General features: G+C 43.4%; 1 protein-coding gene across 8 annotated transcripts; it reads left to right on the top strand.

Annotated features, from left to right (window-relative positions):
• ZNF131 (zinc finger protein 131) lies at positions 1–23,646 on the top strand. 8 transcript variants are annotated; one of them, XM_049794351.1, is made up of 8 exons: positions 688–1,030; positions 3,243–3,432; positions 4,157–4,295; positions 5,737–5,838; positions 8,660–8,804; positions 11,750–12,438; positions 16,922–17,052; positions 21,466–23,646. In XM_049794351.1, the coding sequence occupies exons 1-8, from the start codon at positions 840–842 to the stop codon at positions 22,126–22,128; spliced, it is 2,250 nt and encodes a 749-aa protein (XP_049650308.1). In that variant the 5' UTR covers positions 688–839; the 3' UTR covers positions 22,129–23,646. The 8 variants fall into 8 exon arrangements, with proteins under 8 accessions (XP_049650302.1, XP_049650308.1, XP_049650305.1 ...); XM_049794344.1 differs by lacking the exon at positions 688–1,030 and having other exon boundaries at positions 3,245–3,432; positions 11,750–12,113; positions 12,216–12,438; XM_049794345.1 differs by lacking the exons at positions 688–1,030; positions 3,243–3,432 and adding an exon at positions 1–102.
• The last annotated feature ends 1,463 nt before the right edge of the window (positions 23,647–25,109 follow it).

Raw genomic sequence — 25,109 nt, 5'->3', positions numbered from 1 at the left:
TGCGAGTCGCGATTGGCCGGCGCCCGCCCCGCTTTCCAGCGTGCTGGGCAGCAGGAAGCGGTAACGGCGGAGCGGGCGCGGCGGGACGAGGGGCTCCTCGCGGTGAGTACCTAGCGGAACCGCCTCCCCACCCCGCGGGGCGCCGCGCCGCCGGGGCGCGACCCGGCCGGGAATTGAAAAGGGATCGATTTAATGCGCGCTTTGATGACGTAACGCGGACTAACGAAGCGGCGGCGCTGCCAAGCGCACGGCTCGGGCCGGCGCAGGCCCGGTCGCCTCCCCGGGGGCGCCCCCGCCGGACGCTCGCGCCCGCCGGCGGCCGCCCGCACCGCTCTCGGCGCGACCGTGCCCGCCGGGCAGTCGGCGCTGACTAGGCCTTCCGCCTTCTCCCGCTCCTGGGACTCGGCGGGCGCTCATTGGCTCCTCCGCCCGGCGGGGGGGGGTGGAGGGGGCGGGCTCTGCCGCCGCCTTACGATTGGCGGGGGCATCGCGCTGACTGCCATCGGCCCTCGCCAATGGGGCTGCGGCCGGGGGAGCCCCGGGCAGGAGCGGGAGCGGGGCCGGGCGCCGGCGGCGCCGCCTGGCGGCCGCGGCGCGAAGCCTCTCCCGCCCCTCGGCGCTGCGGGGCTGGGCCGCCGGCCCGGCGGGAGCGGGGCCGGGCCTGGCCGGGCCTCGCCGGTGGCGGCGGGGAGCGAGGGGCTGGCTCGCGCCCTGACTCCGCCGTTGCCGCTTTTGGGGGCGAGAGTCCGCAGGAAGGCGCGGAAGCGGCGCTCGGCTGTGTGTGCCCGCCCGCCGAACGCCCCTCGGGTCCCCCCGGCTCCGGAGGTGGCTGCGGCGGGATGGCGGTGGTTTGGCCAGCGCTCAGCCTGCTCCCCCGGGTCGCCCGGGCTGCCGTGAAACCGCTCGGCCGCGCCCGCGGTGGTGCGCGATCCGGACGGGCAAAGGAAAGAGGCGCCCGGTGCGTCAAACACAAGGAATTCCTGCTGCCGTCCAGGAGAACTGAGAGTGACAATAAGATGGCTTCGCTGAGGTAGATCTGGATGAAACCGACCCACAAGTGGCGTGCGTGTGGCGTGAGAGGCAGCCGGTGTTACCAAGTCAGCTGCTGACTGCCTCTTCCAAGAAGACCGAGGGAAAACAACTGACGTAGTCCGGGTTCCGTCGCTCGTCTATGAGCCTACTCATAAGTGGCAACTTGGATCGCTTCCACCTGCCTTCCTTGGCATCTTGGGTTTCACTTCTTCCTCCAAAGTAGTCATGCTCTTACCAAATATATGCGGTTCTACGGGGCATTTTTCTGCAGTATCACTGAGGTTTTTCAAATGAGAATACTCAGTGGTTGCTGCGACTGCATTTAGATACGCAGTGAATTCGCACTTTTCACTAGTTCTGTGTTAATTCCTGTCGATAAACTAGCTATCATGAGCTGTATGTCTTCTTATTCGTATTTTTAAAGTTTTCTCAGACAGAATTTAAGATGTCTTAGACTTGGTAGGGGAGAACTTAGTCTATTATTTTGAGGGGTATTTTTGGTAAGGTAGCCCTACAAACATTCAACTTGGAAGTAAATTGCATTTGGGTAGGTGGAAGTCATGACAGTTGGAGGTCAACATTTTTTTTTTTTTTAACTTTTAAGGAATTATGCTTTTAACTGCAAGTCATCTGTCCTTTTATGATGTGTCAAAAATGGGCAAGAAGAATTAAACGGTGAAGTAAATGGCTGACAATTTCCCACAGGAGACTTTATGTGGAATACCACATGACAAAAGGCAGGCAGGAGCTGCTGGTCATCCGTCTTAGATCCATGTCGTGGCTTAACCCCAGCCAGCAACCAAGCACCACACAGCCGCTTGCTCACTCCCCTCACCCCAGTGAGGTGGGGGAGAGAATCAGAAGGGTAAAAGGGAGAAAACTTGTGGGTTGAGATAAAGACAGTTTAATAGCTAAAGCAAAAGCTGCGCACACAAGCAGAGCAGAACAAGGAATTCATTCACCACTTCACATCGGCAGGCAGGTGTTCAGCCATCTCCAGGAAAGCAGGGCCCTATCATGCGTAACCATTACTTGGGAAGACAAGCGTCATTGCTCAGAACGTCCTCCCTTCCTTCTTCTTTCCCCCCAGCTTTATATACTAAGCATGACATCATATGGTATGAGATATCTCTTTGGTCACTTGGGGTCCCATGTGTGTCCCCTCCTAATTTCTTATGCACCTGCTTGCTTGCAGAGGACAGGAAACTGAAAAATCCTGAACTTAGGATAATCGCTGCTTGGCAACAACTGAAAGCATCAGTGTGTTATCAACGTTGTTCTCATTCTAAATCCAAAACACAACGCTATACCAGCTACTAAGAAGAAAATTGACTCTAGCCCAGCTGAAACCAGGACAACCCATCGTTACAGATGAGGTGAATTGAAAGCAGCAGCAGCATCCACTCCCTTCCACTTCACCTTGCCCTCACAGGCTGGTCTCCTCTGCCCTTGTTAAGACCCTGATATGTATTTCAGTGTCTGCCTGGCGAAGCAGTGATAGCAGGTAGAGCTAGACTACCATAAGCAGTTGCTTCTGCTCTTCTTTTTTCGTGCTCACAGCAAAAATGACTTCTCTATGGGTATGGGCCAGTTTTTCTGAGATGCCAGAGAGACTGTGTTTTGTGGCGAACATAGGAATTCCATTATTTCCTTTACTTGATGTCTGTTAGTCATAAGAAAGTAACTTCACCTTTGTCATAACTGGGTAATTCTCCTATCTACTTCTGTCATATCCCACATAACCTTATGTGTGTTTGTTGTAAGTGAGGTGGAATTTACACAGCTGCACAGGGGAGTTAGCAAGTGTGGTGGCTTCAGCTCAGATGTGGTTAGTACGTGTAAGAACAGTTTTGCTCTCGGGACTTTCCAATTCCAATCGCATGCAAAAAGAATCTGCACCAGAAGTCAGGGAGCACCTGCTTTCTGGTTTCCTCTAGCACTCTGAAGAAAACTGCTTCTTTGCCACGCCAGAAATTCCCATCTGTCTGTTCAGTGTTTGGTTTGATACTAGCTGCTCTCCTGACTTTCTTCCTTTTGTCCATACTAAGTATAACAGTATAGTGAAGGGTATGTCTCAAATTCCTTTAAGACTCATTCAAGCCTAGGCAGAAACCGCATATTCTTCCAAGTGAGATAGACTGTGAAAAGAAACAATGTTTCTGTGCTAATGTGACTTTGAAACGTCTTTGCTTTTTCTGCGGCATATTCAGTGTGAGCCGTGTGAATGTGGGAGTTGAAGAGGAGTGCTGCTGCACAGATCTGAAGTCATTTTGCCTGGAGTTAATTTGCGAAATGCTTCCACTGAAGTGCTTGGACTCTCTCCCGAGGTTCTTTTGCATAAGTAGCAGGCTGACATTTGCCTCTTGTCCACAGACACAGAGTTCTGCTAAATTTCTTCAGGTTTGAGAACCCCTGCATCTCCCACCCCCAGCTATGTTTGTTGTATAAGTAAGGGAGGAAGGGCCATCAGATTACAAGCCTGTGTGTCTCTTTCAAAAGGCTGGCAAGAATATTTCACCTTGCAGGCAGAAAAGTGTAAGCAGCCTGGTTGAATAAGATGCTCTTGGGTGTGACAGCACATTAAATCCCTGGCAGCTCCTATGTACTCAGAAGCTGAAAAGTGCAGCTTTATTACGTTCTTATTTAAAGGAATTAAACATCTTGTGTTCGCTAGGTGCAAAATGTGGCTTAAATATGAAAATTTTAAGAACTGTTCATCCACCAAGTGAATTGGTAGAATTGTGATAAATAACTGTATAAACATTCTGACATCATGCTGCTGAGGTGTTGTTGAATAGTTAGCTGTGGGGACATTACATCCCTGCAGTATTTGCTTTGAGGGAGGTGGGTCCCTGCTGAATCTGTAGAATAAAGAAATACACTTACCTACTCTGTTTTTTCATGTGTATGTGTAAGGCAATATTCTACTCCACATCATTAACCCTACCATTTCCTACCTGTTGGCTAAAATCAGGTAAAGCTGTTACCAAGACAGTTTAGTGTTTCTATTGGTTTTGTAGTCCCTGAAAAGTGCTAGTTAGTTCATGTTTGTATACTAACCTGACTGTGCATAGTATTTACTGAGTGGCACAGTATTCTTACTCTCCTACCACATCTTTTGCAGACTAGTCCTCTCACCATGGAAGCTGAAGAAATGGTAGAATGTATCCAGGAATTCCCTGAACACTATAAAGTTATTTTGGATAGACTGAATGAACAACGTGAGCAGGACCAGTTTACGGATATCACTCTGATTGTCGATGGTATGTACAGGCCTGAGAACCAGTTGGTATACAGAGAATTCTGACAGCTGTGCTGGGAAGCTCTTGGGTTTGTCATAGGTCAACTGTCAAACTGGGCTACTAACAAATTCTTGGTTCTGTACCAGTGTGCGAGTTACTTGCAGAGTTTCACTTAAAATCTTGGGGAGAACAGTCTCCAGCAGTGATTAATAATGTTGCTTCTGCTTTTCCAAACAAGGGGCTAAATATTTTCAGATAGAAGCCCACTTTGAAACTGCTGTGCTGTATTTAACGTGTTGTCTAAGGATTTCCAAAACATTGCTAAAATATTTTTTCCCTAACTTGAGCTGACTGTTTGCATTCAGAGAACTTGTACAAATATTGTGTTTTAAAAAAAAAAACAGCAAAACCACCTTGAAATAAGATTTACTTCTTTCTTCTCTGGTATCTGCCTGCTATTTTAATATGTAGTTAAAATAGGGTAGAAGCACTCACTTTTCTTTTTATATGTGTTCTAAGGACATAAGTATTAGTTTAAAAGGATGATGGAGATGTAGATGCTTATTATGTCCTTAGAAAAGGTGGAGTCTGATAGGTCACCTAAGATTGCTTCTTATCCCAGACACACCTTAGAACAGATGAGGACTTCAAGGAAGATAGTAGGACAGACTTAGCTAAAGGAGTGACACCTGATCTTTAGAAAGATAGCAAGAACTCACTTGAAGGAAAACGGTCCTGCAGAGCCCCAATTAGAAAAAAGTAAGCAATGAAATAAAAATTACTCTTCAGGAATTGCCATGGTTTAACTGACAGCACTTGCACAAAACTTATCCTGAATGTTTGTTCCTCCTCTGGTATTCCCAAATCCATGTGCTGAGCTCAAAGCTGGTTTTGTATGCAGCTGTGTAGTTCTAATTCATGTTGCTTATCTCTGTCCTATGGACCCTTATGGACATTCATGCCTGCACCATGGAGGAGGCGAGACAGTGATGGGGAATACGCAGTCTGGAAAACAGGAAGAACAGGGTAGAACCACTTCTGTTCTGCAGTGGTGTTTATGCTGGCAGAAGTGGTGATAAAACACATAAGTCTGTAAGAGGAACAAAAACCAAGGAGAACCTGGATAAAACCTGAGAGCTGAGCCCAAGACATACAGGAAAAAAGTTTTTATAGGAATTTCCCATAACTTAAATATCTGAGAAGAGAAACACTGGAGTGAGTGAGTCCTCCAGCTGAGTGAGTTGCAGAGCTTCAGCAAGGTCAGTGATGTCAGCAAGGGTCTGCCTAAGATGGGACAGGCTAGCTGCAGTAATATCCCATGTTACAAGGGATAGACATACTAAGTGACTATATGCTGCTGGAATAGATTTGTAGACTGGGCGGTCTCTTTTCTGCTTCTGCACTTATTCTGCACTATGTGTGAGGAAGGTTATCCTAATCCAAAATTTTTGTCTTTCTGTAGGTCACCATTTCAAAGCTCATAAGGCTGTTCTTGCTGCCTGTAGCCAGTTCTTCTACAAATTCTTCCAAGATTTCACTCAGGAGCCCTTGGTGGAGATAGAAGGTAATCCGAGTTGTGCAAATAAAAACCTTCAGGGTTGTGTGCCCAAGCTGGAAATTAATGTAGTGTCCTTGGTACAGGCTTACATACTTGCTTGGTCGTATCAATTAGCTTTCTAGATCTCAGCTCTCGAGTTGTTCTGAGGCAGCTACCACCACTGGAAAAAGAACTTCCCCTGAACTAAAAATAAAAAGAACAGTCTTGAATTAGATCTTTTGGAAGGGAAAGTGTAAGGTTCTGTGGGTGGTTTTTTTCCTTTTTTTTTTTTTTTTTAATTCTTTCGGGTTTTTTTTTCTTCCCCCCAATGCATGGCTAGTGGAGATCAGGCAGACCTGGTATGGTTTTAAGACTAGCAGTGTGACATAAAGTCTTTTCCTTGACAACAGCCATTCTGGTCAGATGAGAAAGGCTGCCAGTGATGGCCAATGGCAGATACCTTGGCTGGAATGCAAGAACAAGATAGACATGGAGCAATACTTAGAATCATACGATCATTTAGGTTGGAAAAGACCTTTAAGATCATCGAGTCCAACCGTAACCCAACACCACCATGCCCACTAAACCATTTCCTGAAGCGCCTCGTCTACGTGTTTTTTGGACACCTCCAGGGATGCTGACACCACCACTTCCCTGAGCAGCCTGGTCCAATGCCTGACAACCCTTTCAGTAAAGAAATTTTTCCTAATATCCAATCTAAACCTCCCCTGCCACAACTTGAGGCCATTTCCTCTTGTCCTATCTCCAGCCACCTGACAGAAGAGACCAGCACCCACCTCACTACAACCTCCTTTCAGGCAGTTGTAGAGAGCGATAAGGTCTCCCCTCAGCCTCCTTTTCTCCAGACTAAAGAATCCCAGCTCCCTCAGCCGCTCCTCACAAGACTTGTGCTCCAGGGCCTTCACCAACTTGGTTGCCCTTCCCTGGACACGCTCCAGCACCTCCATGTCTTTCCCATAGCGAGGGGCCCAAAACTGAACACAGGACTCGAGGTGCGGCCTCACCAGTGCCCAGTACAGGGGAACAATCACCTCCCTGCTCCTGCTGGTGTATTGGGTCTGGCTGAGATGGAGTTGATTCTACCCATAGCAGCCCTTGTAGCGCTGTGCTCTGCATCAGTAGCTAGAAGGGTGTTGATACCACACCAGTGTTTTGGCTACTGCTGAGCAGTGCTGGCACCGCATCGAGGCTGTCTCTCTCAACGGCAGGCTGGGGCAGGGCAAGATCTTAGGAGGGGACATAACCAGGACAGCTGACCTAAACTAATCAAACAGATATTCCATACCACATGACATCAGCTCAGATTAAAAAAAACTAAGTAAAGGGAGATGGAAGGGGGGCATTTTTGTCTTCTGGAGCAACCACTACATGTACTGAAGCCCTGCTTCCCAGGAAGTGGCTAGACATCGCCTGCTGATGGGAAGTAGAGAATAACATCATTTGTTTTTCTTTGCTTTCGCATGCGACCTTTGCTTTCACTTTATTAAATTGTCCTTATCTTGACCCACGAGCCTTTTGTTATATTTTCTCTCCCCCTGTCCAGCTGAGGAGGCGGAGTGATAGAGCAGCTTTGGTGGGCACCTGGTGCCCAGCCAGGGTCAACCCACCACAGCTGGCAACACTATTTCTGATACAGGCCAGGATGCCGTTGGCCTTCTTGGCCACCTGGGTACACTGCCAGCTTGTCTTCAGCTGGCTGTCAGCCAGCACCCCCAGGTCTTTTTCCACCAGGCAGCTTTCCAGCCACTCTTCCCCAAGCCTGTAGCGCTGCGTGGGGTTGTTGTGACCCAAGTGCAGGACCTGGCACTCAGCCTTTTGAACCTCATACAATTGTCCTCGGCCATCGATCCAGCCTGTCCAGATCCCTCTGTAGACCCTTCCTACCCTCGAGCAGATCAACCCTCCCTCGCAACTTGGTGTCATCTGCGAATTTACTGGGGGTGCACTCAATCCCCTCATCCAGATCATTGATAAAGATATTAAAGAGAACTGGCCCCAGTGATGAGCCCTGGGGAACACCACTTGTGACCCGCAGACAGCAGGATTTAATTCCATTCACCACAACCCTCTGGGCTCAGCCATCCAGCCAGTTTTTTACCCAGCAAAGAGTACACTTGTCTAAGCCATGACATGCCAGCTTCTCAAGGAGTATGCCATGAGAGACAGTGTCAAAGGCCTTCCTGTAGTCAAGGTAGACAACATCCACAGCATTTCCCTCATCCACTAGGTGGGTCACCTGGTCACAGGAGGAGATGTGGTTACTCAAGCAGGACCTGCCTTTCATGAACCCATGCTGACTGGGCCTGATCACCTGGTTGTCCTGTACATGCTGTGTGAGTGTACTCAGGATGAACCGTTCTGTAATCTTCCCTAATACTGAGGTCACGCTGACAGGCCTGTAGTTCCCTGGATCCTCCCTTCGACCCGTCTTGTAAATGGGCGTCACATCAGCTACTTGCCTGGTAGGCAGAGAGCAAATTCCTGGAACAGTATTTCAGCCTCCAGTAACTTGCTGCTCAGAGGTCTCTTGAGAGAGGTTGTATTTTTGTGTTTAAATCTATACTTTTTATTATTCAATCAGCTTTTTGTCCATCTTATCCTTCCTTTTATCTTTATTGCTGCATAACTCTGTAGTTACTCCAGATTCACATGTTTCTGTAGTAGACTTTTTATTCCATCATGAGCCTTTTAAGAGTGTCATCTTCATGAAACCGGCAGCTACAGTACTGTGAACAAAATGGTGAGCAGGCAAGTATGCAAGATTCATCAGGTGCATGAGACTGAGTAATTGCTAAAAGAAACTGTTGTTTTTCTTGCCTGTATACAGGTGTAAGTAACATGGCATTTCGTCATCTAATTGAGTTCACCTATACAGCAAAACTAATGGTCCAAGGTGAGGAAGAAGCAAATGATGTTTGGAAAGCAGCTGAGTATCTACAGATGTTAGAAGCGATCAAAGCACTTGAAATCAGGTAAGCACATAAGCCTCTTTTTCTTCCCAACACTGAAATGTACAGTCAGAAGAATCCTTTTACAAGAGCTGGCTGCCAGTATTTTGCAGTGCTGTTCCTTATCTTGAGACATCCTAAACTTGTGTGGGACCATATATGCTTCTACTGTAAGATAGGGTCAGAATTATGTGGGCTGAAAAATGAATGTCACATTCTTTGGGCTGGAACTTGATGACAGGTGACACAGCTGATAAATGTTGCAGACATTGTAGGTTTGTGACTGTGGTAGCTAATACCAGGTCTGTGTGCTATTTGACTGCCCACACCTGATTGACAGCTGGGTATACAGTGACGATTTTCCTCCGGTAGTTAGACCACATTATTAAGCTTGTGCTGGTGGTTTGATTTCATGCAGCTTTCTGCTGTTTATGAGAGAATAAACACTGATCTTAAAACTTCTTGCTGCAAAATTAACCTCTTAAACTTCTTGAATGAATGTAACTGTTATAATCAGTTTTATACGGGATCAATACTTAATCAAATGTTGCTGTGGCACCTTTTATCCCGTACCAGGAACTGTACTCTGTTGCCAAACTCCAATGTGAGAAAAGCAGGTGCTAGTCCCATTGTGCTATTTTTCTTCCCCTTCCTTCCCTTTCATAAAGTGCTGTCATGTTCTCTTTCCTTCTGCAGGCTACACCGTTCTGCTAGCATGAAGCACAGAGAGGGGCAATAAATGCTCCCAGCGTTATGGTTATTCTTGCTTTCTCTTCTAGACCTGTTGAAAGGTCTTTGCATTCAGGCTGAGGAAAGACTGTTGGCTTCCTTTTTATCTCCCCATAGATACATTAGCCAAGGAGAGTGGTGTTGGCCCAAGTTCCTCTAGTAGCCTGCTAACATTTCACTTAAAAAAACTCTCTGTGACATGATACACTGCAAACTTGGTTTTCAACATCAGCATTTATTTTCCAGTTAACTTATTCTGTACTTATTCTGTGGATTGGCAGTAGAGCTGAATGTAATTTTTTTTTTAATAGGAAAGATACGGGATGTGAGTTTCTAGTCCTACAACCTCCACAAACACCCGTTTTTTGACCTTGTTAAGATTAAATATGATACCAGCAAAATATTTTTTTTTTTCTTTATTCAGGAGAAAAAGCAGACCTTAGCTGTCTGCTTGAGGAATTTGAAAGAAACTGAAAAAGTATGTTCTAATCAGTATCACTTTGAGTCAGTGTACACCGGTACAGCTGTTGAACCAGGATTCAGATCTATCCATCAAGCTAAACTGTCCAGCCTGCAGTTATTTCCCACTATTGTATAATGTTATGCAGTTTGTTAGTTATGCATCACTAGTAAACACTGTAATTCTTATGTTACAAAGAAACAAATGTTTTTCTTAATATGAGCACACATGCAAGCCAGTCTATTCAGAGTTATTTCCATTGTTTGTAGATTTTGAAAAGTTTTTGAGGAGGATAGTTTGGTTTTGGCGGGTTTTTTTGGTTAGGAAGACAAATTTGAGTACCACTGTTAGTCTCTGCTTTTTCCTCCACAGTAAGAGAGCGAGGAATTGCAATACAGTGCCTCAGTCAGAGCCTTGACTAAAAGGGTTAAGCTTAAGAAACTTCAGCTGAAGTAGAGATTATTATAAAACTAACTATTTGTATAATGCCTCAAAGAGTTGCACATTGCATAATCTAGACTAGAAAGAAAACAACCACCTGTTACTCCTTGAAGTGCAGTTGTGTTGTATATGTGTATCCCTATTCAAAGTTTAACACAATGTGGTCAAGGACAGTAGTCTCCTCTTTGCTGAGTGGATTATTCTTTTGGTACGTGATCCTGGAGGTCCTTGCAGTAATGTGCAAAAGTAACTGTCACCTTCTAGACATAAGAAATCCAGGGTAGATGAAACTATAAGTTTAACTGCTCTGTATTCCTGTGTCTGAATAGAGTAAGGTGCAGTTTGATAAGCTCTATTCTGCATTAGATCATTAGCCACATATCTCTGATGTATGATTTACAGATACTGGGAAAAGTCTTCTCTCTCCTATTACTAGAAAACATGAAAGTGATAGGGAGATTACATGAAAGGAGTCATCAGGCTGCAAAGGAAGGTAAAAGGACAGCTTGCTCATGTCAGTCTGATTTGAGGAGAAAATAGCCACTCATTTTCAAAACTGATAATCAGTAGTAAAACCTCCAGCATGTAAGTGCTGAGGATGATCCTGAGGGTGTGACTTGAAAGCATTGGTCCACTTGGCTCTGTCAGCGTTTGAGATGGCATGCTATCCCTGACATCTTGGAGGAAGGGGGTTGTATGTGTATGATGCAAGGCAAACAGGAACAGAGCTGGGGGTTGTATTTAAGCCCAGAAAATTAAACTAGAATACTCTTTCCACATCCCAGTGGCTTTTGTTTTTACCTCAGCTGTTAGCTGTGTGCTTTCTTGAAGTACAAGATGTTATAATAATAATTTTGTGAAGTCACAGCTGTAGTGTTCTCTTAACAAGCTGTAAGCACTGCAGGCAATTGCATACACTCCAGAGCTTAAGAGGTGAAGAGTGTAGGAAGGACTTGATTCTTATTTCTGAGTAGGCAGGCCAAAGAACTCTTTCCTTTCTTTCCAAATAGAGAATTTGACAAGTTTCTTAGATAAACCTATGTCATTAGGTTAACTGGCCTTTCTTCTTGATAGGTGCTTTGTATCATTCAAGCAGAGCTGTTTAAAACACTTTAGTAGCCTTATGTCAAAGGCTCTGTAGCTTTAACCATGCTATTTTACAGCTCTAAGGAGTATAGGCTAAGGACAAATTAGCTTCTGACATGCACACAGATTACATCATCATTCAGCTTCTTTGAGAAACAGCTGGAGAGTGCTGGATACAGAAGCTCAGTATTAGGTGCGAATTGTTATGTCAGTGCTTATGGATCTTAACCATGTTTATGCAAATGCTTTACAGGAATAAAGAAAATTCATCACTGTTAGAATCAAGTCAAGCACAAGGTAAAAATAAACCAAAAAAGAGGAAGATAGCTGAAACTTCTAATGTTATCACAGAAACACTGCCATCTGCAGAATCAGATCCTGTTGAAATTGAGGTTGAGATTGCTGAAGATACGATTGAAGTGGAAGATGACAGCATCGAAACACTGGAAGAAGTAGCTTCTGCAGAGCAATCCATAAAGTACATACAGACAACGGGTACATCAGATGAATCTGCTTTGGCTCTTTTGGCAGATATCACCAGCAAATATCGTCAGGGAGAGAGAAAATGCCAGATCCAAGAAGAAGGTGATAGTGCAACTGATCCTTCATGCAAACAGGTAGAAGGTATTGAAATTGTGGAACTTCAGCTGTCACACGTGAACAATCTATTCCACTGTGAGAAATGTAACCGTTCATTTAAATTGTTTTACCATTTTAAGGAACACATGAAAACACACTCTACTGAGAGTTACAAGTGTGACATATGCAATAAAAGGTACCTACGAGAGAGTGCTTTGAAACAGCACCTCACCTGTTACCACCTTGATGAAGGTGGTGCCAGCAAGAAGCAAAGACCTGGCAAAAAAATACATATATGCCAGTACTGTGATAAGCAGTTTGACCATTTTGGGCATTTTAAAGAGCACCTCCGGAAGCACACAGGTAAGAGTACTGCTATAGTCCTGTCCTTGTGGCTTTGGCTCTAGTATTTTGCGGTGTTGTGTGTTTTGGGGAAATAGAGAATATGCTGAAGAGAACACATGAGTCCTGAGTGCTAGAAATACTTGGTTTCTAGTTACAACTAAAATGCTGGTTTGTCTTTTTGTTTGTTCATTTGGTTTGTTTTCCATTGATGTAAACTCTTGAGGGATTGAGGTGGTTAAAAATAGGCTCCTAAAACCAGAAAGCACTAATGAAGCTTCTCTTTCAAGTCTATTAAATCTTAAACATTTTTTCAAAATAATTTCTTAAGGCGTGTTTCCTTCTTCAGAAGTACCAAACTGAGGAGCTACTTTTATTTTCACAATTCTACTAGGTAATATTTCTGTTGAAATATGATCTGAACTGTGAGCTTCTCAGTGGAATACAGTTTAGAGTGTTTACTTCTCTAACAGAACTTCTGAGCAAATGCCTGTTAATGCATTGGGCATGAAATACCCCCTAACAATTCTCTCTTGTACCATCTTGTTTGGAGAGTTTCACCCTTGCTTTTGACATCTCATCTACAATTTGATTTTTCTTTGTTCATGAACACGGCAAAATATTTCTAGTGACTATAGTACACTTTTTTTACTGTGAAATCTGTCTCTGAAATCTGCATAGCATCTTCTGAGTACAAAATGACTTGTGTTCCTTCTTTCCTCCTTATAATATGGGAGGTTAAGATGCTGCTTCTTCATCTCACTGAAAAGTCTACTATCTGAACAGATACTGAGCATTATACAGATAACTGAATGTAAAATATATGTGGTCCTGATCTTCCAGATGTTTTTGTTTAATAAGTCAGTCATGAGTCATCAGTAAGAATTTAATGGAGGGTAGCAGACTGATTTCTTTTGCAGCTTCTTATTGTTAAAGCCTTTTAATTAAAATTTCTTTGTATCTGTGTATGGGACTGCTGAGTATTGATATATGACACTTGTGTCCAGTCTATTCCCAATAGCCCCTTAAAAGTTCTGTTTATAAACAGTCTTTGGCAAATCCTTATCCCCTACAAAGCAGGGAGTGTTTCTCCATTATGAGCAATCCAAATACAAGCTGCTTAACAAAAGTCTTTTCAGAGAAAAGTTTGTGGCAGATTAACAGAGTAGCCCAAATATCACAATATGTTGGTTGCTGTTTCAATAAAGGGTTTGAGGGACAAAGCAACTTAATGTATCACAGGAGGTGCAGAGTACTTTCTAAATATATATTGATACAACAAGTATAACGTGTGGAGTCCAATTACTTCTGGTTTAGCATTTTCAAAAGCCTTAAGCTTAAAATCAAGACAGATACTACCACCTAACTGTGCTCTTCTAAGGTCAGTGGGAAAAACCCCATTCAGCCAAAGGCTTTCTAAGTTCTGAATTCTGTATAGTACTGGTTGAATGCTAAAGTGAAATTAAAAGGCCTTGGAGAAAATGTCCTACAAAGTATTTGTTCCTCTTGCTGCTTAATCACAACACCAGCAATAACATGAAAATAACAACTGGGGCAGAAATAGACACCTTAGCAGTGTTGGTAATTCTTTTTGATGTAGGAATTTGACATGACCAACAGCTTTATCTTTGTCTCAGTAATAGAAAGGAAGGAGATCCATGGAGTTTCTTACTCATACATTCAGTGCCTTAAGCAGTTTCTGGTCTCTAAAAAAACACCTCAAAAATCTCTTGCATGTCATGTAACTCTGAAATTATTACAAAGTCATCACCAGAACATATAAAGAGGGAGGGGGGGTGGTCTGACCTAATTATTAGCTTTTTCCCCTTTATGAAAATGGATGAGATTTCACTTACCAATCATAAGTAATGCACAGGACAGAAATACTGCAAGGCTGCACTTAAATAGTGTGTATCTGTTGTGTAAGACAAATTAGAGCTATTGAACTCAAGAAGAGCTATTTCCTCATACAGAAATCAGGCTTAGAATGAAGCTACTGCTCTCATAATGCTGCTTTTATCCTGGTATTTTGCAAAGCTTATATTCCCTAGCAGAAAGAGCTACTGAACAGCTTTGATTCCCTCTGATTTTACTGGAAATCTTGACTGCTGAATATTTCTCACAGTTAGGCTTTCTTGATTTTTTTTTTTTTCTTTTTTTTCCTTTTATGGAGAGCGTGTGTGTGCTCACATGAGTGAAGGTAGAAGTGATGGAATTGTGATGTGCTCCAAGCAGCTAAATTAATCTGCCCTTTTCTGAAAACCCTGTAGCTGAAGTAATTTGTATACAAACATCTTCAGAAAAATTAATCAAGGTCTTTGCCATTCTTGGTAAATCTAAAATATGTTTTACAGGAATTGAACTTCAAACTGCAAATAACATCTTCCATAGGAGTGAATAAATGGACTCTATTTATGTGCCTTGAATAAATGATCCCAATAAGTTCATTTGATAAAGACCTGCCTTTGGTGTGTTTGTGGAAAAAAAATAATAACTAGGTTTACTATTTCTCTCTAAACCCGTTCTAAATAATGTTATGGTAGCTTTATGGTTAAGGTTGAATTACCTGGTATTTCTTACATGTTAGGCAAATAAAAGTCACTGTGTTAGTAGTTATGAATTTCTTTGGGTTAAAAAAATATTTATTTGGGGCGGTCTCCTTCCTGTGACTGTTGGATTAGAAAAGACCAGCACAATATTGGCTTATCTCTGGTCAGAATTTCTGTCCTGTGAGTTACTTAAAATTGGCAAGTGAAATCTCATCCATTCTCATAAAGGGAGAAAAAAGATAATCATTAGATCAGGCCAAACCCCTCCCTCTTCATAAAATCTCACTTAGATGAGACTAAACTCATAGTTGGATGATGTGCCGGGGAGGAGAAGCAAGTTGTCACCTTTAGCAGAGAAGGTTAGCCCCCAGCTCGCCAGTGTATTTCTCAGAGAAGGAGAGAAGACAGCTGGCATGCTCTCTGTGTTTTCCATTACTGCTGTGACTGGTGCAGCTCAGGCCACTGCAGTGATTTGCACTGTACAAGAAATCACACCATGTCTTTTGGCTTTTGGATATTGCCACCATTATCTTTGAATTGCCACTTTCAGACACTTTTGGCAGAATATGTTGGAGGTTACTGAAGAATTTGGGTAAGAATAGAATAAATCTCTCCCTGACTGGTGCCTTGCTCCAAGTAACTATTTAAATGTGACCAGATCACAGGGCAGGTGGAGGTCTGTGGTGTGAGTTTTGCTCTCTAGTATCCATTGGTTGCTTGGGCAAAGTCCATGGGTTTTGACCTGCAAAACTGGTGGTAGTTCAGCATCCTCTGTATTACCTGTACAATAGCCTCCAAAAACATAGCATTTTGTAACTATTAAGGGGAATGTTCCCACCATTTAACATTTTTCTGTAGCCTTTAGGTGTATAAGTGAGAATTATAGGCTACTTGTGGATTTCTTTTGAAATGTAATTAGGAACTTCTGAATATCTTTATTTTTGAAAATATGGGTTTATTGGCTTTCCATCTCAATAGGCAATAACTATTGCATTCCTGAAATTGCAGACTTTTAAACTAGCTAGGATAGATTCTTATATTATTCACTGAAATGACTCAGCCTCTTTTGGAGTTCATTAAGCCGTTTGTTTCAGCAGTGATGTTGGTGTCAGTACCTCCACTGAATAACTATCAGACTTTCAGAAGAAACACACTGTTCCTAATTTTTTGTACTTTAATTTCCTTGAATTTCATTGTGTTTGTGCATGATTAAATTAGTAAACAGAGACACCAGTTTTTCTTTTTTACTACTTGATGGCAGTAATAACAACATACTTCTTTGGATGAAAAAGAGAAAACAACCTGTTTTCAGCCTCCCCTGCTGTTGTTCTTAGCTGGCTTCTGTGTTTGGTACCAGGTTTGAAATGAAGTGGCCAAACTGAAAGGAATTTTTATCTTGCTTGTGCCTATTTATGTCCCTCTGTGCTTTCTCTTCACTCTATTTTGCGGGGGAAGGGGTGTTGTTTGTTTTATTCCGTGCCAACTTCTTTTTCTGGAGCTCAGTTTCAGGTCCCAAGCAAGCCGTTACTGTTCTTGAAAACAAAACTTTGTATTATTTAAATACTTCCTTCTTTAATGTGTCACTTTGTATACTTACTAATGTTGATTCTTTAATTGTAAATATTATCAGATGAAAAGAGAGAAACAGGTGCTATTTCTTTAAGATATTTTGTCAGGATAGTAATCTAATTTCCATAAAACCCTAAATGTTCCTTAAACAGCATTGGTAATTGTTACGTTGGGGTTTTTCCTAAATGAGAGTAATGACTCCACATTAGGTTTTTGCCCTTTTATTTAACATAAATAAAGTTTACATGGAGTGTCTTTCTCCTCTTCGCCATGTCTTTTCAGCGTATTTATCAACCTACACAAAGGGGATAGAGGGAAAGAAGAGAGAGATGACAGAAAACTGTCTGGTTTTATACACTTACAAATCCCTGTATCTGTCTTAACAGGTGAAAAACCATTTGAATGTCCAAACTGCCATGAACGTTTTGCTAGGAATAGCACGCTCAAATGTCACCTGACAGCCTGTCAGTCTGGAGCTGGAGCTAAAAAGGGAAGAAAGAAGCTGTACGAATGTCAGGTGGGTAATGGAAGTAGCAGAGTCTGAGGCTCCTTCCTATGCTGAGGGAGTGTGGGAGTACTGAGCAGGAAAGGCAAGAGTAGGCTTATGTCTCCAAGAGCTACTTTTAGTAAAATAAATACAAGGATTGCAGTCAAGCACAACATGCAGATAAGTTCTTACATCTAAGTAGTTCCATTTAAAATACGGAATTACTGATATGGAGCCTTATAATACTAGAGAGATTCCTATGGGTAGGTAAGTGTTCATCTGCATTTTACTGATCTTTCTGCTTCCTTTTCAAGGTTCTTAATGCACTGACCTAGGCTTTTGCATATTGACTTTGTCTGGAAAGTCATTCCAACTTAAGATGACAATCTGTAATGACTTTTAAGCAAATACAAATGCTGTAGATGGATGGCTAGGGTACTTGGTCACTATATGTAACTGAGATTTGAAAAGCTGTTCAGATAAGTCTTACTTAGCTTTTAAAAGCCAACTCTGAAAAGCTAGAAACTACACGAGCTGAGGTTGGTTGTAGCATCTTTATTTGCCATTTTTCTACCCCACTGCTGTGACAATTTTAAATAACACACTTCGTTCTCTTGCTCTTTCTTGCCCTCGCCCACTCACTTGCTTTTGCTCTAGCTTCCGCTCTTTCACTCTTTCTCATATGCTTTTTCTCTTCCTCTCTCTCTCCCTCTTCCTCTGACTTTTGCTCTTTTTTTCTTTCTCACGTGTGTGCTTTCACACACTTTTGTGTGCTCTCCCCCTTTCTGTCTCTCCCCTCCCCCTTTCCCTCTCCCCCCCCTTTCCCTCTCCTCCCCCCCTTTCTCCCTCTTCCCCTCCCCCTTCCCCACACATGCCCTTCTTGGGCATCCCTCTTGGCATGCTCTTTCACCCTCTCTCCTGCTCCCTCTTTCACAGCCTTGCTCAATCGCTTTCACTTTCTCCCTCTTCCTCACTTTCTCTTGCATGCTTGCACTCTCTCTCCCTCCTCCCCTTAAGAGTCTCACCTTATTCAGTTTACAGAATGGCTGTGGTTTGAGGTTAAACTGGGTTGTGTAGTGAAGAAAACTGCTGGATATTGGCTTTATTTGTTCCAAAAGAGAGAGTGATCTTATTCTGTCATGGTTTCAGCCCAGCTGGTGACAAAGCACCACGCAGCCACTCCCTAACTTCCCCTGCCCCGGCCACGGTGGGATGAGGAGAAAATACAATGGCAGGCTCATGGGTCAAAATAACAACAGGGAGGGATCACTCCCCACTTATGGTCACGGGCAAAAGACAGGCTCAACTTGGGGAAGAAACAAAACCAATTTAATTCACTACAAATCACATCAAAACAAGGATGATAATGAGAAGTAAACCCAACCCTTAGAACACCCTCCCCTCACCCCTCCCTCCTTCCCGCCTCAACCCCACTCCTAGTCCTCTCTCCCTCCTCCCCCCAGCGGCACAGGGATACGGGGAATGGGGGTTGGGGTCAGTTCGTCACATGTTGTCTCTGCCAATCCTTCCTCCTCAGGGGGAGGACTCCTCAGACTCTTCCCCTGCTCCGGTGTGGGGTCCCTCCCATGGGAGACAGTCCTTCACAAACTTCTCCAATGTGAGTCCTCTCTGCGGGCTGCAGTTCCTCACAAAACTTGCCCAACGTGGGTCCTTTCCGCGGGCTTCAGTTCTTCCCTAACTTCCCTGGCGTGGGTCCTTTCCGCAGGCTGATCTTCACTCACAGACTGCTCCAGCGTGAGCTTTTCCATGGAGTCATGGCCATCTTTGGGGGCCTCCGCTCCCCAGCTCACATCCATGGGCTGGGGGGGGACAGCCTGCCATCTCTGCGGGGCATTCCTTCCTCTCCCACTGCTTGTGGGCTTCCCATGGGGTCACAGCCTCCTTCAGGCACCCACCTGCTCTGGCGTGGGGTCCTCCCTGGACCTGCAGGTAGATATCTGCTCCACCGTGGACCTCCACAGGCTACAGGGGGACAGCCTGCCTCACCATGGTCTTCCCCACAGGCTGCAGGGGAATCTCTCCTCTGGTGCCTAGAGCACCTCCTCCCCCTCCTTCTTCACTGACCTTGGTGTCTGCAGGGTTGTTTCTCTTACATGTTCTCATCCTCTCTCCAGCTGCCATTTCCTGTCTGTCCCAACTTTTTGTCCTTCTTAAAAATGTTATCACAGAGGCATTACCACTATTGCTGACTGGCTCAGCCTTGGCCGGCGGCGCGTTCATCTTAGAGCCGGCTGGTATGGGCTCTCTCGAACACAGGGGAAGCTTCCAGCAGCTTCTTACAGAAGCCAGCCCTGTAACCCCCCCGCTACCAAAACCTTGCCACACAAAGCCAATACAGATGCCCACCACTTGAGTAGCCTTCTCAAGCTGGGAAGGGGCTGTGGCCTCCCTGCGTGAATTGCCACATGAACTGCCATGCTATGCCTGTTTGCCCACCTGACTAAGTAATTTCAAGTGCTTATCTATAAGGTTAGTATTTTAAGAAGTGTATGTGCAACTTCTTTCTAAAGCATGAGCCTGGGGGAAAAAAAGCATGGCACTAGAATCACAAACCTGTTTTAACAGACTTCCACAGCAAAGTGGAGATACTTAGCTCCACTACACAGACCTGTTCTTGAGTTAATCCCTGTCAGATACTCCATCATCCTTCTGTGGACGCTAAGAGTTATGAGGAGATGGAACATCCTGTTTCAAAACTATTTGCCAGCAGTGAAGGGGTGTTGAAACGTGTTCTTGGCTGCTTTCTGCAGCCAAAGACTGCTGAGCCTGTTTTTTTACTCCAAGCCTGACTCTACTGCACTCTTCTCTCTCTTCTGCCCTGGTGTCGCATCCCAAAGCTGGAGTGACTCAAGTTTGTGGATTTCCTTTGTCAGAATTAAGGTGAAACGACACCAGGGGAGTTCAAACAACAATCCACATTTATTCAACCTAGCTAACCTTGCCCAAGTACAAGTGAACTGCTGTTTGAAAAGAGAAGGGAGGTGTAAAAAAAGAAATGGAAAAAGGAACATGAAACTGTATCAGAAGGAGAGCCCTCCCATTGAGTCACAAGGTTCAGAGCAGACCCCCTTGCTTTCTGCACTCCTTCTCAAAGAGGAGCCCAGGGGCAGCTAGATCCACTCCTAGTCTCAGACTTGGTCAGCGGTTTATGTTTAAAAGGATAAGAGGTAGGGACTGTGGAAAAGAGAGAAGGAAAAGAGGGAGAGAGAGAGAAAGAGAGAAAGAAAGAAAGAGAGAAGAAAAGGGTTTCACCAGTCCTGGGTCCAGCCAGCATAGAGATCCATTTCTGGAGGGTGCGCACTGAGAACTCGTTCTCCCTTGTTTTATAGTGTGTTAGTTGATGGTCTTGACATGCGCAGTTCCTGTTCCAGGGGTTCTCTGGAATCAGTCGGTGAGCTTTGGAGGGGGGGGTTCATTGTGGAGTTGCCTCTTTTTCCCTGCTGACATGACTGCTTAAGATAGAAGCACAGTCCCATCTTCCATGGGGCCTCCTCCTCCAGGCGCATATGCTGTGCTCCTTCTCCTGGTCACTTAAGATACAGAATTGTGGCTTTGGAGAAGCGCGGTCGTACCCTCTATGGGGCCCTCTCCTCCGGCCACATTTGTCCTGTTCACAAAACTCCAGCATTTTTACAGAGGCTGTTTTCTTCACCAAAGTTCTTTAATGAATGTTTGAGACATTGACTATAATTTGTCAGACCATCACACCTGGCACCTCGTTCATTTCTGCAGTCTCTTTTGTGTTGTTTTCAGGCTACTACCTCAGTAGGAAGAGAACGAAGTGTGCTCATGTGCTTTGTGAAAATGTTGTGTCTGCAGTTGAGGCAGTACTTTTAGCTGGAAGAGAATTAAAGTGATCAAGTTTTAAGAGAGTTTTATCTGCTGACATCATTCAAGTGGTTTTTTGAAATGGCAAAATGGGAGAGTTCAGTCTAGCCAGTTAAACCTCACGACGCCATGAGCCAAATGAAAGCTGCTAAGGAAAAGTTGGCTAGTAGTACTACATCCAGAACTTCAGCAAAGGGACAGTTTGTATTACACTTTCATTGTACAATATTATTACATAAATAGCTCTCCACCCAAAATTCTAGCACCAGATATTTATTGGGGCATGCTACTGTATGTAAATTTCACATAAGGTTAAAATAAGAAAACTTTCAAATGCTGTACTGATTCATAAATTTTGTAGGTATCCTATATATGCAGGACTCAAAGCAGCACACTATTTCTTAAAAACAAATAAATAAATACTAGGTCTTCTGTTCATCTGAAGCTGACTTCTCAGCTTTTACCTCTAACTTATATGTTTTTTTAATCCAAGTAGCAAGAAGCTAGACTATCTGAAGCCATGATCTGAAATAGGCACTGTACTTAGTCATTTTTCTGTTGGCACTGTTTAACAAACTGTATCTTTTGTTTCAGGTTTGTAACAGTGTGTTTAACAGCTGGGATCAATTCAAAGATCACTTGGTAATACACACCGGTGACAAACCCAACCACTGTACCTTATGTGATTTGTGGTTTATGCAAGGCAGTGAGCTGAGAAGGCATCTCAAAGAAATGCACAATATTTCAGAACGAATAGTGACAGAAGAGGTTCTTCCAGTGGAAGCTGTGAAAGCTGAACCAGTAACATCAATGACTATAATAGAACAAGTGGAGCAAGTCCACGTCCTACCAGTAATTCAGGTACAAGTGGATCCTGCACAGGTAACTGTGGAACAGATGCACCAGGATCTCATACAGGACAATCAGGGGAAAGGCACACAGCTAGATGAACTGCAAGAACAGGTGCAAATTAGTTACTTGGAAGTTGAACACATTCAAACTGAACAAGGTGCTGAAGTTCATGTGGAGCAGTTACATGTTGAGCATGTAAATCAAATACAGATGGAAGAAGTACAGGCAGAACTTATAGATGGAACAGACCTTGAACAAGTAGAATATGAAACTATTGATCAAGGAGAAGCAGAAGAAAAGAAACCTAATCAAGTAGATGATGCAGATAAGGAAGATCATGAACAAGCTGAAGACTTAAAAACTCAACAGTTAGTGGGCACACAGAATGAAAAGATGGATGACTAGGACAAATAACCACACTGTGCAGGTTTAGGAATGAAATACCAAATTATTTTGTTAACTTTTACATTGGTTTTTGAATCGTCAGTGGTCAGCTTTCCAATATGCTGTCTTCAGGAAGCTGGACAAGTGGACCAAAATTAGCTTTCTTCATGTACAACTAAACTTCTGTCTTATGTGAAAAATAACTTTTCATGTAATACCATGGAACAGAAACTACCACAGAGACGGACAGCTTTGTGAGGATTTTAATCACAAATAGCTTGTATCATTGTTACACCATCCCCGGATATGTATGTAAGAGTAACTTCACCTCTTTTCCTCTTGCAATAGAAGCAATCTCTTGTTATAGATTTGCAGGGTGTCTGTGGCAGAAGAATCAGTAAAATCTGGTGGGTTCTATTGTAAGTGACAATTGGGTACCTGTGAATTTTTGGATCAAACTGTTTCCTGTATCCTAACAGCCGTCCCTAACTTTCAGGCTGGGGAAAAAACATTGTCGCTGGATGTCTCTGAGCACAAAAATACTGTGCCTTTTCAACACTGTCTGGTTAAATTTCCACAAAGTTGCTAGAGTGTTCAAGAACCTACTTCAGTAAAAAGCAATGTAGGTAATGTTACAGCGCTTCATATTTTTGCTTAAAATTGTCAGCTACTGATTATTTTTTTTTTTTTTTTTGCATTAAATTCAGTAGAGGAGTGGGTGAGGGAGGAAAAAGATCCCATGTGGAGACAGCAGGACACTCTAAAAGGAACACTTTAAAATAGGAAAAGCGCAGTAGAATCTGTGGTAAACATGAGCTGGAAGAAAGCTACCAGCAGATTCTTCTTTTATAAATCATCATTTTTGAAAATTAATATGTTTAAACATAAATATAGGAGACTTGTCTATATGGTATCAGGTTCCTGGTTTTTTGAAATGAAATTCTGACACTTGACACAAAGATGTGCTAAACATAAAAGTAAAAGCCATACGTATGAATGGTAAACTGTGGATTGAAAAGTAGCAGTGTAAATATTTAATCAATATTAGACAATAAAACAATACCAACCATGAAATGTTGCATCATTTGTTTCATCCAATAAATTAGGAACAGCTGAGTGACTGGCGATTATAGTGCCAGCTCCCAGTGGTAAGAATCAATCTCATTTTTAGTAAGAATAATAGCTCTTCACTGTAAAGTTAGATTTTTTTATTATTATTATTATTTTTAGAAAATAATTGTCTAGCTTTATGTTCAAGCATGCTAAGGACTTCTAATTCTCAATTATTGCCTTGAGATTAGAGGTGCTGCACACTTCTGAAAAACTTTCTTTTCAAAGCCTTAACTGAAGGGAGGAATTTTTGCAAGGACATTCCCTAACGCTATCGGTAATCCTGTAGTTCTTAGTTAAAATCAGGCTCTTCTATTCAGTCCTCTCCAAATGCAGAATTATTTCCTGGGATTTGTGCTTTTATTTAGTCTCGTTCAAAATGATTCTTGTGTTTCATCGTAGCCTTTGAGAAATTGTTGCAAGACAAACATGGATCTCAATTAAAATTTTAAACAATTTGATTAATGTAACTTGCATTCTTTTTTATGATGTTTTGTGTTTTCTGAGAGGGAAGTAATATGTGACAAGATTCTGTGCAGAGGGAAGAATGTGGCCCAATGTTAATCATGAATGTAAAAGTTGGCTATTGTATATATACCTGGCTTCTGATAAGAGACTTGTCTTCTGTTAACACAGAGGGGACAGGCCTCCTTGCTTAGCTGCATAACTCTCATTTTTTAGGTATTTGTGCATATAGACACAAGGTTTGTATCTGTGGAATTAAAGGAACAATCTGGCTGGGTGTCTAACTGATGAAACTAACTTTTACGTAATTTAAGTCCAATGTAAATTGAGCAATTACATGGTATTGCTAGCAGGGCCATAAGCACAGTCAGGCTATTCCTTTGTTCTGTTTGATCTCCCCTTTTCAACAACAGTTCATTAATTTGGAAGGAGAGAAATGATGCTCTGTTGTTGCGCCCAGTGCTGCCCCATCCAGACTTCTGCTAAGCCTGGGTGGGAGCATGGTGGGACCACAAGCAATCCCCTCCTCATCCTGAGGGACAAGGTGAAAGGCTCTCCTCAAATTATAACTCCACTGGAGAGCCTTTCCCTTTGCAACCCCTTCTCCCCTGTAATTTCCTTTCCAAATGTCTGAAGCCCAAATTGCTCCCACCAGTGGAGTTCCCCATGCCTTCTTGCTGCAACAGCTGATGCTGAGGGAGGGAAGATTGGGGGAGTCAGAAGCTCTGGCTGCTCTCCGGAATGGCCGCCTTGCCATCCTCTTTCTGCCCCAAATGTCTGTATAGACACACAGACCTCTCCAAACTTTTGTGTTACCTCCGCACCATTGGAGGAGTTCTTCCTTCTACATATATATATATATATAGTGCTGGTCCCCAGAGACCTGTGTTACGCATGTACTGGTCTACAGCTTGCAATAGGGCGATGTGCAGGGTGAATGCTTCAATTTATGCCAAAGGAAAATAATCAGCTAAAGCAGTGGAGTCTAGACAGTGAGAAATGGAAAAGTGGGAATGAACAAAAACCCACGAGGTGTGTCTGAATATAAAATAAAATTAAGCATCAAATTGAGACCAAGGGTAGTGGTAGCCTTGTAGATTTATATGTGATATTGATGAAAGGCCGTAAGCTATTTCTGAAAGTAGAGCAGGGAGGGGAGAGGGAGCTGATCCATAGTTCAGGAGGTGCGAGGTTATTCAGGCAATATAAGAAAGGACTAGCTGCTTTTTTTTTGGAAAACAGTCTTCCTGAGACAAAGCATGTTTCATCTGCAGGCTTATGAGGAAGCGTGTTGGTGCATTTCCCCCTCTCTCTGGGCCGATCTATGAACTTGGGAAGTCTCACCAGGTCTTAGCATAAGAGTAATGAGTTGGGCAGTTAAGCATCCCTTGATTGTACCAGAACTCTTGCATGGCAAAGACAGGGAG

The sequence above is a fragment of the Accipiter gentilis genome, chromosome Z, assembly GCF_929443795.1.
Source record: "Accipiter gentilis chromosome Z, bAccGen1.1, whole genome shotgun sequence".
Taxonomy (NCBI): Eukaryota; Metazoa; Chordata; class Aves; order Accipitriformes; family Accipitridae; genus Astur; species Astur gentilis.
Note: the sequence above shows the minus strand (reverse complement) of the source record. Positions and strands in the feature narration are given on the sequence as shown.